Source organism: Oncorhynchus nerka, linkage group LG12 (assembly GCF_034236695.1).
Source record: "Oncorhynchus nerka isolate Pitt River linkage group LG12, Oner_Uvic_2.0, whole genome shotgun sequence".
NCBI classification, from domain to species: domain Eukaryota; kingdom Metazoa; phylum Chordata; class Actinopteri; order Salmoniformes; family Salmonidae; genus Oncorhynchus; species Oncorhynchus nerka.
Genome location: NC_088407.1, coordinates 53602283 through 53618694, shown reverse-complemented (window position 1 = coordinate 53618694; position 16412 = coordinate 53602283). Strand labels below are relative to the sequence as shown.

Below are 16412 nucleotides of genomic sequence, written 5' to 3'. Positions count from 1 at the left end.
TCTGTGTGTTCATAAAGACATGCTTCTGTGTGTTCATAAAGACATGCTTATGCAGGCATAGGAGGCAGCTGCTGACGCTAGCTGAAAACAGAGCCTCAGAACACTCAGCACTCTCCCCCCCCCCCCCCCCACACACACACACAAACACAAACAGGCACAGACACACACACACACAGGCACACTCAGACACACACACATATTCAGGTACGCACACGCTGCACTCACACACACACACACCAGGCCTGCTGGCTATCAGCTACTATGAGAGAGAACAAGAGATGATGAGGGGCAGATAGGGGGAGCTAGGAGGGGGAAAAGATTGGAAGAGGAAGGTGCTAGGAGGTGCTAAAGTGGAGGGGAGAGATAGCGATGCTGAAGGGGGAGAAGACGACAAGGGAGGGAGAGACATATTTTAAGGTTGGGTGACGTTCACCTTCAGACACGGACGAGCCCCCAGGAATTTTTTGGGATGATGGTGGAGTAGTGGGGAGGTGTGGAGGTAAAGACATGCTGGTGATGTGCTCCAGTTAGTTCTCTCTCTCTCTCTCTCTCTCTCTCTCTCTCTCTCTCTCTCTCTCTCTCTCTCAATTCAATGCAAGGGCTTTATTGGTGTGGAAAACGTATGTTAACATTGCCAAAGCATGTGAAGTCGATAATAAACAAAAGTGAAACATTACACTCACAGAAGTTCCAAAATAATAAAGACATTTAAAATGTCATATTATGTCTATATACAGTGTTGTAACGATGATCTCTCTCTCTATCTCTTTCTCTCTCTCGTAAAAATGTCTAAATAAAAACATGAATGGGTAGTCCACACTGCAGGGTTTGTTTGCCTGTGTGTAAGCATTGTAAGCAGCAGCTTTCTCCCCACACAAAATCCCCAGGACCAATAACAACACAATAGATGTTAACACTGCGTTTCCTCTTTTCCTCCCCTAACCAGGTCACAGCCAGGGGGTTTGCCCCGCTGCTACAGTTTGCCTACACAGCCAAGCTGGTTCTGAGCAAAGAGAACATCCATGAGGTGATCCGCTGTGCTGACTTCCTGGGCGTTCACAACCTAGAGGACTCCTGCTTCCGCTTTCTGCAGGCCCAGCTGCACAGCGACACCGATGATCACAACAATGGCCTTCTCTGCCGCAAGGAGCACACCGATGACCTCATCACAGAGATGGACGGTAGTGGTGGTTCCGCATCGTCGGAGAAACTCAGGGTGACGTCATCCTCAGCGTCGAGGCGGCGGCCCAATCACTCAACCCTCACGTCCCTCACCAGCAGCCTGACCTCTGACCTCCCACGATGCCCCAAATACAGGAAGTACCAGCAGGCCTGCGCCAAGCACAGCGGAGAGAATGACGACGATGACAGCGTCACCTCAGCCGCCTCGTCACACTGCCATACCTCAACCTCCCCAGGCCCTCTCTCAGAGACCAGCAGCACCCGTCAAGGGGGACAACCTCACCCCCTCTCCCCCTCCAGAATCAAAGAGGAACCCCGCTCCTGGGGCGAGGGAGAGGGGAGTCCCCCAGGACTGTCAGAGGATAGCCAGGATGTCCTGGAGATGGAGATGTGGCCGGAGCCCTCAGAGCGTCCCCCCAGCAGAGGCTCACCATCCTGCCTGAGCTCCTACCTCCAGAGGGGCCTCCTGGATCTCAGTAACCCAGACAGCACTCTACCTACCACTCCTCTCACCCAGCAGCTACTGAACAACGAACTCTCATTAGCCCATAACAGGGATAGGAACAGGGGGGCATTTCAAGGTGAGGGTGGAAGGGACCTCAGGGCGGGGTCTGCAGGGACAGTGCATTTGTCTGTGGATGGTGTGACTATGCAACCTCTGCCCTCAGACGGTCTCAGCAAGCAGGAAGTAGAGTTGGATCGCCGTAGCAGCGTCATCTTCTCCTCTGGAGTGTGCGACCGCCTGGGAACACCGTCTCAATCCTACTGCGACCGGAAGTCTCTGGAAAAAGATCTATTGGAGATCACATCAAAATCCCTGTGGACAGGTGTTAGTCAGTCCTTCCCCTGCCGCCAGCCTTACTCTCCCCTATCCTCCTCCACCACCCTCACCACGGTCCTCCAGGACCCCCTGCCGACAGTGGCCTGCCGAGCGCAACCCACGACCAGCTGTCCTCTGCCCATAAAGATTTCCCCCCGCTCCCCTCCATGCGAGCCCCGCACACGCACCTCCAGCTCCTGCTCATCTTTCTCCTACCTGGAGGACGTGGGCAGCGGGGACTCGCCCTCCAACATGCCCCAGTTTGAGTTCTCCTCCTCCCCATGCTCTGTGTCGGGCTCTGGCCTGGCTCGCTGTCTGGTGGGGGAGCAGAGGGAGCACGGTGGGATGGTGGTGGGGGAAGCCATCTTCTCTCAGGGCCGTGCCAAGATCAAGTGTGAACGTTCGTACGGGGCCAACTCCAGTGATGAATCTGGGTCCTTCTCAGAGGGAGACAGTGAGTCCGGCCCTGCCAGAGAGCCAGGCCCTGAGGTCAGAATACTTCATCTACACTCTATATTACAATTGCAATCTGTGCGATGGGTTTCGAAATTGGTTTGCTCTGTCAAGATATTACTAGTGTTATGGCTAAAATGATGAACTACACCCTTAGAAAAAAGGGTTCCAAAAGGGTTCTTCGGCTGTCCCCATAGGAGAACCCCTTTTGGTTCCAGGTAGACCCATTTTTGGTTCCAGGTAGAACCGTTTTGGGTTCCATGTAGACCCCTCTGTCTGAAAGGGTTCTACCTGCAACCAAAAAGGGTTCTACAAAGGGTTCTCATATGGGGACAGCTGAAGAACCCTTTAAGGTTCTACATAGCACCTTTTTACTAAGAGTGTAGGTTGTGGTAAATATGTTCTGATGGTTGGAAATATACTTTTTTAAACCAAAAGGGCAACATTTCTGAACAAGTTGCTACGATCACTCCACTTTATGAACTGCTGTGAAAGCAGTGATGGAGACAAAAGACACAGAAAGAGACAGAGAGACAGTGGTAAATGAATGGACTGGTTATTGGTATGACAACCATTGTTCTGCGGAAGAAGAGCCTGGAGAGTTTAGAACAGTACTAGTCATCTGTGATGCTATTCATCTCTAAAGCTATAGTCATGGCCCATCCATACACACACACACACCGTCCATACTGGTACACACCATCCATCCACACAGCCTAGCCTCTTGAGGATAAGACCTTGACTGCCTTGACTTCACACTGCCGTGATATCAAGAGAACCGCAGGGGTTGCCATGGCAATGTTTAAGCTCACACTCAGTCGCTCATGTTGCTGTGTGGAGAGAAATGTGATGATTCCTCCTGTGCTGCACTGTGGGCTGAAGTCTGTCATTCAGCTTCTCTCTGAGAGACACACACACAGCAGCTTCTTCTATTAACTCATCTGTATCAGCGTCCTCGTTTGATTCAAGTCCCTATTTCAGGACCAGTGATGAGTCAGTCAGTCAGAGGCTGTTGGAACGGGTGTGCGTGGGAAAGAGATTTATGTAATACAATGAATGTCTGCTGAAAATACACCAACAGGGATAGAATTATTCAACTTTTTAGGCACTGTTTTTTTTGGTGAACGGAAGGAAATTGAAGTAACTCTCAGTCACATAGCTCCGTAGAGGTGTCGTTTTTTAATTAGTGCAATAAAATGATATTCTGTTCATAGTGAGGGTGGATGCTTTAGCGATTTTTCTCACTCAAGTCTGAAAGGGAGGTGAGGAGTGTGTGTGTGTGTGTCCATATGCTCATACCAGTTCTCAGCGCTGACACACTTAGCTCAGACAGAACAGACACACACACACCCCAGGATCCACAGTGGCCAGGTACAAGGTGTTGTGTCCCTGTACCCTCTACCATCTGGCACCCTCCCCCACTCCTAACTAGGACAGTCCATTATGTGAGCCCCCTGCCTGGAGACAGAGCACCAGGCCCAGAACCTGGCCCATATAATACAGACACACACCAGTTGAAACAGATGAGGCCTACTTCTTAGCGCTGACCCACTCACAGAGCGGTGTAATGAACTGAATAGAGGGAGGCAGAGTTAAAAATGGAAACCAGAACAAGAGAGAGAGAAGGACAGGATTTACGGCTGTGTCTGAAGCTCACTCTGTCATCCTAACCTTGTTATGGGACTGGTGTGAGTGGAGGGGCTATATATAGATGTCTATCCAGCTCTGAGAGATAGAGAGAGCCCCCCTCCCCCAAGGTCACAGCTGAAACCGAGCACTCCCTAAGTCCCCTGCCTCTCCCCAGCTCTCTCTGAGACATGACAAAACGTCACACAGCATATACTGACCCATTAAACACTGAATACTAGGACTTTCAATTGGGAACATCATGCAGACAACTATTTACATTGGAGGAGTTCCTTATGACGTTAACAGAGAGAACTTTATGGTATCTTAAACATCAGTTTGAGAACATCCGCTAATCTGTATTTTTCAAAGTACTTTCTGTCAATTGGAAGTAAATTAATATCTTCCTCCCACTGTTTTTGACTAATATAAACTATTGATTTATATCTGCGCTTCAAATACACTATATAAGTATGCGGACACCCCTTCAAATGAGTGGATTCGGCTATTTCAGCTACACCCATTGCTGACAGGTGTATACAAATCGAGCACAATGCAATCTCCATAGACAAACATTGACAGTAGAATGGCCTTGCTGAAGTGTTCAGTGACTTTAAACGTGGCATCGTCATAGGATGCCACCTTTACAACAAGTCAATTCATCAAATTTCTGCCCTGCTAGAGCTGCCCCGTTCAACTGTAGATGCTGTTATTGTGAAGTGGAAAAGTCTAATAGCAACGACGGCTCAGCCACACAAGCTCACAGAACGGGACCGCCTAGTACTGAAGTGCCTTGCATGTAAAATCGTCTGTCAGTTGCAACACTCACTACAGTTCCAAACTGTCTCTGGAAGCAACGTCAGCATAAGAACTGTTCATTGGGAGCTTCATGAAATGGGTTTCCATGGCAGAGCAGCCGCACAAGGTCACCATGCGCAATGCCAAAGCTTGCCACTATTGGACCCTGGAGCAGTGAAACGCGATCTCTGGATTGATGAATCATGCTTCACCATTTAGCAGTCTGATGGACGAATCTGAGTTTGGCAGGTGCCGGGAGAACACTTCCTGCCCGAATGGATAGTGTCAACTGTAAAGTTTGGTGGAGGAGGAATAATGGGCCGGGCTGTTTTTCATGGTTCGGGCTAGGCCCATTAGTTCCAGTGAAGGGAAATCTTTACGCTACAACATACAATGACATTCTAGTCAATTCTGTGCTTACAACTTTGTGGCAACAGTTTGGGGAAGGCCCTTTCCTGTGTCAGCATGAACATGCCCCCGTGCACAAAGCGAGGTCCATACAGAAATGGTTTGTTGAGATCGTTGTGTAAGAACTTGACTGGCCTGCACAGATCCCTGACCTCAACCCCATCAAACACCATTGGGATGAACTGGAATGCTGACTGCAAGCCTAATTTCCCAACATCAGTGCCCAACCTCACTAATGCTCTTGTGGCTGAATGGAAGCAAGTCCTTGCAGCAAGGTTCCTGCATCTAGCGGAAAGCCTTCCCTGAAGAATGTAGGCTGTTAAAGCAGCAAAGGTCGGGACCAACACCATGTTAATGCCCATGATTTTGGAATAAGATGTTCGACAAGCAGGTGTCCATATACTTTTGGTCATGTAGTGTATGTAGTGGAACATCATGTACAGGCTAAGACCATCCACGATAGGTAGAATGACAGTGTCACCTAGTGGACTGAGTGGGTACACCCTGGGCTTCTTTCAACTGTGTGTGTGTGTGTGTGTGTGTGTGCGTGCGTGTGCGTGTGTGTGTGTTATCTGGGGGAGTTGAGTAATTAGAGCAGAGGACACATTACAGTTGTTCACTGTAATATGCACAATAAAGTTGTGTTGTATTGTACACCAGAGAAGATAGAAACTGCTGTATATCCCCAATGCATTCTCCTTTGTATTTTGTTATTTGTCTGCCAGGTCAAACTTCCATTCCCGGTGGATCAGATCACCAACCTTCCCCGTAATGACTTCCAGATCATGATAAAGATGCACAAACTGACCTCAGAGCAGCTGGAGTTCATTCACGACATCCGGCGGCGCAGTAAGAACCGCATCGCCGCCCAGCGCTGCCGCAAGAGGAAGCTAGACTGCATCCAGAACCTGGAGGTGGAGATACGCAAATTGGTACGTACATTGTTTTAACATGAAGGTCTAGTTATCATAAAAAGGTTCATCTTTACGGTTAGCATTTGTAGGACTGTCAGTTTTTTAAATATTTTGAGAGCAGGTTTTGGTAAACTGGTTATGCACTGTATACATATGGATTTTCTATATGTTTGTATTCCATGAGAGTAAGCTGTGTGTCTATTCTCTATGTACTCATAACATACATGTACTGTATGTGTGTTTCCTTGCAGGTGCATGAGAAGGAGAAGCTACTGAGTGAGAGGAACCAGCTGAAGGTGTGTATGGGTGAGCTGTGGCAGAACCTCTCCTACCTGTCCCAGGCTGTGTCCCAGGAGGTGTGCAGGGAGGTGCAGGGGAACCCCGAGAAGACCAAAGCCCTGCTCCCTACACACAGGCCCAGCGATCCCACCGCTGCCACCAACAGTATCTCCATCATGGCCAGCATCGACCTCACTTCCAACCCAAGCTCCCCAACCTCAGAGGGCAGCCTGGCCAAGTCACCCTGCTCCTATGAAAGCCCTGTGGAGAGAGATGTTGGCTCTGGGCAGAGGCTTAGGAGGGGGCAGGGCGGTGTGGAGACAGAGGTGTCTGTCCTGGGGCAGGAGGACCCGGAGTCTTCCCTAGAGCCTGGAGCATCTCCGGGTGTGTGTAGCCCCACTGTTTCGGTGGATTTCTGTCAAGAGATGACTGAGAAATGCACGACAGAAGAACAGCCCGGACAGGCCTGTACCTAGCTAGCAACGACTGAATAGCTAGCAACCATTAGTGTTTTTATTGTTATTATGACACACATCTCTACCTTGATATGTATAAAATTTGAAATACATTTGTTATGCGTGTTTTTTAAAGGATGACACTACAGTTGTCTTATCAGCAATACTGTTAAAACAGGTATTTGGAGTTATCAAACTCCTTAAGACATAGCACTGGCAGCTTCCCCCTCTCTCTTTATCTCTCCACCCAGCTAGCACATTTAATTCCTTGGAAGTTGTGGCAATGTATGTTTTTGGTTTCACATTCATTGTGGGAACGAAGGCATACGTTTCCTGACCGGTAAAACTTAACGTTTTTTAAATGAGAATAGAAGGGAACATTTTGCCTGTTCTGGGAATGTTTATTTTTAGGTTGCAGGGAAGTTATGATAACGTCTTACTATGGTTCCTAGAACGTTTTCCTGGGAGATTTTATTAACGCTCTGAGAGCAGAAATTATAGGTTATTTGGAGGTTTTTGAATGACTTGCTTAAAACTTTCATTAAGATGTTTAATAACACTGCTAGCTTATTTTGTGTTAACTTTTTTGAACTCCAAGCACAGATAAGAGACATGGAAATGTATTTCCTTAGGCATTAATCATGCAAACGCAATTATATTTTATTGTGACACGGCATCAGTGAGATTCAAACCTTTAGTCTTCTGTTCTCTATCCATGGAATTAGTCCACTGCACCACCAGGATGGAGCAAGCATGCCATGTTTTTTACACATTCAAAACTGTTCATTTTTGTCTATTCAAACAGACCCCATTTCAAGGAAAACAAGCACTCATTAAGATCAGGTGTGGCCGATAAGTGGGTGCGGTTAACACACCTGAACACGCTTAACAAGATAGAGGATAGAGAGAGTTTTGTTGTTGCTGAGAACGGAATGTATATATATAAAGTTTTCTTAACGTTTTCTGAACAATTTGAGAACATTACTTTAAATGGAACCATGAGGAAACCTGTAGGAAACGTTATACTGAAGTACCGAAATTCCCACAGAAGAACATTGTTTCTTAACGTTCTCGGAACAATTTGAGAACATTCCCAATGTCAAACCAGTTGGAGAATGTTCCTAGAACATTACCAAAATTGAAATTAAATGTAACCACGTTGAACTTTTAGGAAATGTTCTCTTAAAAGTAATGAAATACCAATAAAATAACTTATTGTCAAGTTCCTTAAATGTGCTGAGAATGTTCCAAAGCCCAGCAAATATTATGCACCATAATAGTACAAAGTACATAATAGTTACAACCTTTGGAAAGGTTGTAAGCAAAATAACCATAGGACAACCACACTCTCACCAAGCTCTAAGAAACATATGGTTCTCAGAACATTATGTGCTAGCTGGGTATATATTTCTCTCTCTCTCTCTCTCCCTTACTCACTCCCTGGCTCTCATCATGGGAGGTTAAACTCAGGAATTCCTCTGAATGTTCAATAATGTCTCTGTAAAAAGCTATTTCATTACAAATTGTACATCTGAAGAGTTCTTCTGTACAGCTGAGAGTAGAATTAACTCTCATATGCAAAGTTTCCTTCAGTTCTTATTTCTCACTTTCTTTTCCCTGCATACATGTTGTTTTATGAACATTCCTCTTTTGCCTGTGACACACAGTAGCATCTGTTGTGAAAGAAAGAAAGAAATGCAGGAATCAACATACCGTAGCTAAAGATGGAAATGGAAATAAATAAAAATGACCTGCACCATTCAGCACCTCAAAGAGGTAACATATCCCTACCAAATGCATTGAAATTGGCACTTAGAAATGAAAACTCCCAAGCCAAGTACTTACTTAACTTATATTCAACAAATATTAATGGTGTCAAAGACTATCATACTTATCTGAAACATATTGCGCTTTTAGGGGTAGAAATGTACCTTCCCACATGTAGTGAAAATGTAGTAATTCGTCCTGAGGTATTTCCACGTACATTTAGTGTAAATCAGATGTATTAAAGTATTGGGACATAAGTGGAAGTCACCACATATTCCTTGTTTGATAATCCATATAAATTCTTAGATATAAGAGTGCAATTTATCCTCTAAACTTGTCCAGTATTCCTAATGGTGTATTATCAAGTGAAATGTTAAAAACGAATTCAAAGAGATGCTTAGATAGTTGTTGATCCATGGTAATGCCAAATGATTCCATTGTGGAAGATAGTTCTGTAGCATGTGTCAGGGTTAGCTTAGTGGTTTCTTTGTTGATTTCTCTAGGAACTTTCAAATGTCACATTCGGGGAACCTCATTGACATCTGTTAGTTTTCCTCACAGTACAAAGTACCAATGACAGAGCTCCACAGAATGTACTGTTACTCTAACTACATTGAATATACTTAGCACCCCATTTTGATATTTTTGAATTTAGAAAAGAAATATGAACATGTTGTTAAATTAATTCATTTTAACAATGTTTCCTATGAGGATTATTTGTTGGTACAAATGTAAACTTCCTAATATTGATTCTAGTGATTTTTAATGGTTGTTGTTTTTACTGACAATTTGGATGAAAGAGAAGTCTTTTGTGTGTTGTATAATTCACAATGTCCTTATTTAGTACAAATTAAGCGATGGTTTAAAAGAGGTGAAAGTGTTTACAAATGTCTTTGTTACATGTTTTCGTTTTTTAAGGATTTTTCCATGACAAGAGACTTTGTGTAATTGGTTCGATAAGTTCGATTTTTTAAAAACTGTTTTTAAAATGGAACATAAAATTGTACGTGGATGATGTGTTCACACAAGATTTTAAAAGTACATGTTTGACAAATGCAGCTCCAAGTCTTGCCTTAGAGGTTTCAGAGGCCAAACTCATGTGAAAGGGCCCGGAAGGTGTCAAGTTAAAACCATACTGTAGGAAAATAACATTCTGTCCGTACCATGAAAAATGATTGATTTGAGTGCAAACTAATTGTTTACTTGTTGGGGAAAAACATAATTGCATTTTTCTTTTAATGTGCATTAACAATGTTATTTTTTCCACAGTAAAGGTTTGATTGAATCCCAACACTGGGAATCCCATCCCAGTGTATGCGGAGGTCATGCCTCGTTGGAACATAATGGACTCTCACACTTATCTACCTGTAAAATTCGGCATACCTCTCGTTTTGGGTCTAGGACTGTATTGTAGGAATAAGTTGTATGTGGTGTTGTTTCTATTTTTACACAAACAGTGGTTATTATTGTATTTGTAGATTTCTGGTGATCCATTTTTTTATGTGTAATTTGAGTAAACTGCAAAACTGCAGATTCAACTGTTTCGCTTTTCCCATTTTATCTTTGAATGTTCAAATTGCCTGAGTTTGCTATATTGTAAATAGGGTGTAACTGTGTTTTTTGTTAATTTGATATCCAAGTGTTTTGGAAGAAGAAACAATGTTTTGTAAAGACAACATTTCTGTTTATGGATTAAAACAAATAGCATGTGTCAATTCTTTGTTTGTTTTTTCTTCTGTGAAATGATGATACATCTAAAAATAATACTTTTAACCCATCAAAGAGGATGACAAAACGTGATTTTCAGTTTTAGTAAATAAGCATTTAATGTCATGAATTAAGATTGTATATCAAACAACTAAAGACACATTCCTCAGCATAACAGTCTCTTGATGAATGTTTGAGGCCTGGATTCAATGTGGGCTGTGAAAGATCCGCTTTATAGCGCCATTAACACTTCATTTTTGATTGAGCCGACATATCAAGCATTTATCATGAATGCAGTCTTCACTAACGTGGGAAAATTGCTTTTAATATAGTGTATTCGGAAAGTGTTCAGACCTCTTGACTTTTTCCACATTTTGTTACGTTACAGCGTTATTCTAAAATTCTTCTTTTTTTTCAGACAATAACTCGTAATGACAAAGCAAAAACAGTTTTTTAGAAATGTTTGCAAATTTGTATATAAAAAAAGAAGGAAATATCACATTTACATAAGTGTTCAGGCCCTTTACTCGGTACTTTGTTGAAGAACCTTTGGCAGCGATTACAGCCTCAAGGGTTCTTGGATATGACACTATGAGCTTGGCACACCTGTATTTGGGGAGTTTCTCCAATTCTTCTCTGTAGATCATCTCAAGCTCTGTCAGGTTGGATGGGGAGCATCGCTGCACAGCTATTTTCATGTCCCTATCAAGGATGATCAATGGAAACAGGATGCACCTGAGCTCAATTTCGAGTCTCATAGCAAAAGGTCTGAATACTTATGTTGTTGTTTATTTTATCCATTTGCAAAGATTTCTAAAAACCTTTTTTCGCTTTGTCATTATGGGGTATTGTGTGTAGATTGATAAGGAAAATAATGTATTTAATCAATTTGAGAATAAAACGGGGGCGCAGCGGTCTAAGGCACTGCATTTCAGTACTAGAGGCATCACTACAGACCCTGGTTCGATTCCAGGCTGTTTCACAACCTGCCGTGATTGGGAGCCCCATAGGGCAGCGCACAATTGGCCCAGCGTTGTCTTTGTTAGGGTTAAAAAAAGTTCAAGCAAAATAGTACTTTTATAAAAGTGAATGCTCTATATAAGCATATAAAAGTTTTTCAAGGGACATCGTTACATTTTTCATGCTTTTGCATGCTCACCAACATTCTTTTATCACAATCATTTGAAGTTCTCACACTTCACACATTTCTGTTGATGTGCACAATCCTTTTCCTTTTCTGCCACGATCAACCACATAAAAAGTAACTCATTTGGAGATACTGAGCATTTTTAGGTGCTTTGAATTGAAAACACATTTTGGAACAGCACTGCGTATGGCTTATGCCCACACATGGCACTACGTACGCCCACGCACGGCCTGGCATGGGATGGTGGCTGTTTTTGGCTCAATCAATGATGAGTGCAGTATTATTGATATCTTCTGTGTGTTGCTTCACTCGTAGGAAACTCCTGGGTCCTATTTTTGCTCTCTTCCCTCTTCACTTTTTCATGATAGAGGAGATGTCCAAGAATACACTCTGAAAGAGAGAGAACATTTAGGATTGAGAGAGGCTAGATAACACATTGACACTTGTCATCATGACTTACTTCCTGGAAGATTTCAACATTACATTTACAACATTACAAATCTATTGCAGCTTTAACAGTCAAATCTAGACATCTCTCTCTCTCTGTCCCACTACCTTCCTGTCTTATGCTTTGAGTCATGCTCTCATGCTCTGTTGTTATCATGCTCTGTTGTAATAAGCTCACATTACAGAGTGTTTATGGCTCTCTAAACCACTAGGTCAGAGGCTGCCTGTCTCTTGGCTCTACTTGCCATTGACATTCTCCTTCCAGGGGGTGGCATCATGGGCATGTCCCCCATGTCGCCCAGTTCAGAGTCAGATGTCCGTAGAGAGTTGCTGCTGCAGTCACTGATGGTGGACATGCTCTCAGAGGGCATACGTGTCATGAAGCTTTGCTTCCTTCCTGGGTTAGGCAAGAGGAAGTCGCTGCCCATTGATTTCCTCCTATCTTCCTCCAGGTCTATGTCCCTTGGAGCCAAGCTTGGTCTGTGTGTTGTCATGATGCTGGGTCTGTGTGTTGCAATAGGCACAGGTACTACTTCCATGTGGCTGGGCTGGTAGTGGTCTTGAGGGTGTAAATTGGGGTCCTTATGGTTCGGCTGACCCTGCAGGTTCCTGGGCCCACTGTCTCCATTCAAGAAAACTCCGTAAGCTGGAGGGTGCTGGTCAACCATGGTGGTGGTGTGGTTCTCTGGGGCTCCCTGGAGGTGCAGGGTCTGGATCATTCCTTGGCTGGGCTGACGTTGCTGGAGCTGCTGCTGCTGCTGCTGGTAGTGCTGATGGGGCTGGAGGCCAGTGCAGTTGGCCAGGTACTGGCCTGGAGCCACGCTGTTGTGCCTGGGCACCTCGTGGTTAGGTATGTAGTGGGGAGGTGGGTCCATTGGGTTCAGATCCTCCTCAGGAATGACTTTAAAGATGGTCTGAGTCAGCGGCCCGTTGTGAGAAGACAGTTTCCTCATCACACACAGTTGCTGTATCATCGCTTTCTTCTTCGGCTTATAAATCAAACTGTCGTTGTCTGCTGGGTACTTGTCTCCCTTCAGAGTCTGTTTGATTTTTTTGATGCCCAGGTGGGAAATCTCCATTAGGTTCAGGAAGAGAGACACCCCGGCAATGACGATCATGAACACCATGAACACTGTTTTCTCCGTGGGTCTGGACACGTAACAGTCCACGCTGTTGGGGCAAGGCATTCTCTCGCATTTATAAAGAGGTTCCAATCCAATGCCATACAGGATATACTGGCCCATGATGAAGCCCACCTCCACCACGGAGCGTGTTAGGATATGGATGACGTACGTCCGCAGCAGGGACCCTCTCAGTGGAGCCTTCTTCACCTTCCTCTGCTCCTCCAGCCTCTTCAACTCCTTCTCAATGCGCTTGTGCTCCTCCACCAGCGCCTCCGTCTCCCCCAGCTCTGCCTTCAGCTGGACCCTCCTCCGGTGCCTCTCCTTCTCCAGGGCGCGCAGGCGGTAGAGCGCGTGGCCCATGTAGACGAGGGAGGGCGAGGACACGAAGATGACCTGCAGGACCCAGAAGCGGATGAGGGAGATGGGGAAGGCCTGGTCGTAACAGACGGTCTTGCAGCCCGGCTGATCCGTGTTGCAGATGAACTCGCTCTGCTCATCGTCCCACACGTCCTCGGCCGCCACTCCCAGCACCAGCATGCGGAAGATAAAGAGGATGGTGAGCCAGATCTTTCCTACGATGGTGGAGTGAACATGTACTTCCTCCAAGATGCTGCCAAGCAGGTTCCAGTCCCCCATAGTCTCTCCTCAAGGCTCACTGGTCTCTACTGCCACATGTCCTCACACTGGAGAGAAAGAGACCAGAGGGATATCCCATCTATTTTATTTTAACAGTTTGATTGTGGCTCTAGTTTAAAGCATGCAATGTTTATGATTATAAATGAATGGACTTAATGAATGGACTTAATAATCGAGACAAGCGCGGTGGAAGGAAGCCACCTCAATGGAAGATAATCCATGAAAGAAAACAAGTAGGGGGCCGGTAGGATGCAGAAAAGTTTAGTGAACTAATGATACATATAGTAGGAACAAATCGATCTATAGTTTACATCAGGACACCCAACTGCAACATGTTTTGACTACAAAAGTCTTGTTCAGGCAGCATTGAAGAAGACTTTTGTAGTCGAAACGCAGTGAAGAATTTCACCTAAGAATTTCACTTAGTTGTTGTCATTTCAGAAATGCATTCCTTGTTTTCCTCTCTTTAACTTTTATGTTGGTGAGACAACTGCATTACAAATCAGCATCATGATGCAGACAGTAAGAGCAGTAGGGGAGAGTGGGGTAACATTTAGCATTCCTCGTCAAGGGAAATATGGTATTCTTTCTAACAAAGATATCTACATATATTTCAGGATGTTGTGTATCCCTGTCAATAATCAGAGGTCATTGTAAACATTACATGTAAACATTGCTTTTCCAAAAAAAGTGGTCTCTTCCCCCAGGTATGGGGTAAGTTGAGCCGCGGGCAGGGTAATTTAAGCCGCCTTCAAATTTCTGTCCTGAATAAAACGTTATCACTAACTTTTTAAAACCATGTCTATCTAACACTTTTAACATAGGCCCTGTTGTTAGCTCATATCCCAGCAATAATGCCTTGCATTACGCCTGGGAAGACAACACTTCAATTTGTTCAACTTGCCATTGGCACAACTTACCCCAAGGCAAACATTTTGACTATATTAGCCCACAAGTCTACAATGACGCACTTTCATGCTAGGTTTAGGACCTCATATTGAAGCTTATAGAGACCCCAACTGATGTATAGAATCATCTTAAAATGATCATCTTTGGTATAGATACAAGTATCATGAAACCTCTAAAACAATACATTCATTTGATTTGGTGAAAATCCGTTTTCTGAACCTAACTTCCGTACCACTCTTTCCATGTGTTTTTTTTCCATCACAGACTCCATGAAATTGTAACTTCTTCCTAAATATTGAGTCGAATGGTTTCCTAGAGTGTTGATCAACTTACCCCTTTACACCTACTCTCCCCTACATGTTGTTTTTACAGAATTCAATACATCATTTCAATGCAAATATGAACAAGCACTTACATATCAATGGTATGGGTACGATCTTTGCCTCTCGATGCAAAACATGTTTCCCACTCGCCAAAATCACATGCTTGGTATGGTTACCCCATGGAGAAGTTGGTTTCCTTTGCAAAAGCACATATATCCCTCAGTCAGTCAGTCCGCCACACAGAGTGACTGTTCTGTGTCCTACTGTGCTGCTGTTGCACACAGGGTTCACAGGATGTGAGGATTGATCTGCAACCAACGGGAGGGACAATGCCCCATGGCACATCTTGCCAGGCAATTGTTGAATCCTGCTTGCAACGGCCTGCTCTCACACCAACCAACAGTGCCAACCCAGCTAGTGCCCGCTAACCCCCATTAATACCCCGCTCGCTGGAAGAGAGGGTATATTTGTGTATTGTTTTACATTCCCACAATGCTCCCATTTCGGCCCTTTAGTTAGAATAGGAACCCTCCTAAGTAGAAGCTTCAGATATTGACATTTTGAGGCAAAGGTATGTAATCCCTCATATCGGATTAATGTAATGCATAATCTATAATGCCAGACACACTGGTTCAATGAGTCATGTCCAGTTTCATAGTTAGCTGCATGGGGAGTTATTGTTTTTTGGAGTGTGTGTGTGTGTGTGTGTTCTAACCCCTTGATGGTTTGTCTGCCGAAAGAGAACACCATAGTGCAAAATATACTCAATCTATCCAATCCAACGACTGAGTACTGTAGGGATAGGTCATATAGTGGGTTAGTCAAATTTGGTGTGAGTCGGTTGGTGTGATCTCTATTTTGCTTTGCATTTCAAAGTATTGGTTATGTCCTGATGAGTATTGTTTATCAAAAACAACACACCATGCAAACTGAATTGTATGCTCACTTTGGTTTGCAGTGCAATATTCCAGAACTGGTTTTATCCACTGAAAATGTATATTGAACTCCCCTTCTATCTATGGGACTAAAGGCATACCGCACTGCATAGCCATGAAGATTAGCAGAAAAATCACAACCTTGTCGAGAAGTGAAATTGTGTGGTTCTGAAGTTATTCTACACAACACAACCCCCCCATACCCCATGCTAAGTAATAGTACACAATAGTAGTTGAGCTGCTGCTGTATAAAAAAGACCAGCCAAGCCTCAGGGCTTTAATTATCTTTCCATCGCACGCTGACAGAGTCAATGGAGGATTGATTTGATTTTCCCTTGCAGAAGCTTCAACAGCAAATGCCAGATGTCACATCGGGACGTTGCATTACATAACGAGTTCATCTAGTACTTAGCTAGCGATCCATAGGGGCTGGGGCCTGGATTTTTTGTTGTCTATCTGTGTTGCTGATGCCCAGACCTGCA

At 44.3% G+C, this 16412-nt stretch overlaps 2 protein-coding genes across 2 annotated transcripts in view; one reads left to right on the top strand and one right to left on the bottom strand.

Moving 5' to 3' along the window:
• The window catches only part of LOC115138360 (transcription regulator protein BACH2-like), a 45950-nt gene extending 35533 nt beyond the window's left edge, over positions 1 to 10417 (top strand). Inside the window, exons 3-5 of the mRNA XM_029675147.2 lie at positions 947 to 2491; positions 6013 to 6219; positions 6453 to 10417. Coding sequence (XP_029531007.1) covers positions 947 to 2491; positions 6013 to 6219; positions 6453 to 6956 — 2256 coding nt within the window. The 3' untranslated portion in view covers positions 6957 to 10417. The remainder of the gene's footprint in view (positions 1 to 946; positions 2492 to 6012; positions 6220 to 6452) is intronic.
• A 91-nt stretch (positions 10418 to 10508) lies between these two features.
• On the bottom strand, positions 10509 to 15244 carry LOC115138940 (gap junction alpha-10 protein-like). The gene is made up of 2 exons (XM_029676121.2): positions 15088 to 15244; positions 10509 to 13810 (listed from the first exon to the last, which is right to left on the bottom strand). Exon 2 carries the CDS (start codon positions 13761 to 13763, stop codon positions 12204 to 12206), a length of 1560 nt encoding a protein of 519 aa, XP_029531981.1. The 5' UTR covers positions 13764 to 13810; positions 15088 to 15244; the 3' UTR covers positions 10509 to 12203.
• Positions 15245 to 16412: the final 1168 nt, after the last annotated feature.

What these genes read in the sequence shown, in the direction of transcription:
- LOC115138940 (XM_029676121.2), bottom strand. Translation starts at nt 13,763, where the DNA reads ATGGGGGACTGGAACCTGCTTGGCAGCATCTTGGAGGAAGTACATGTT.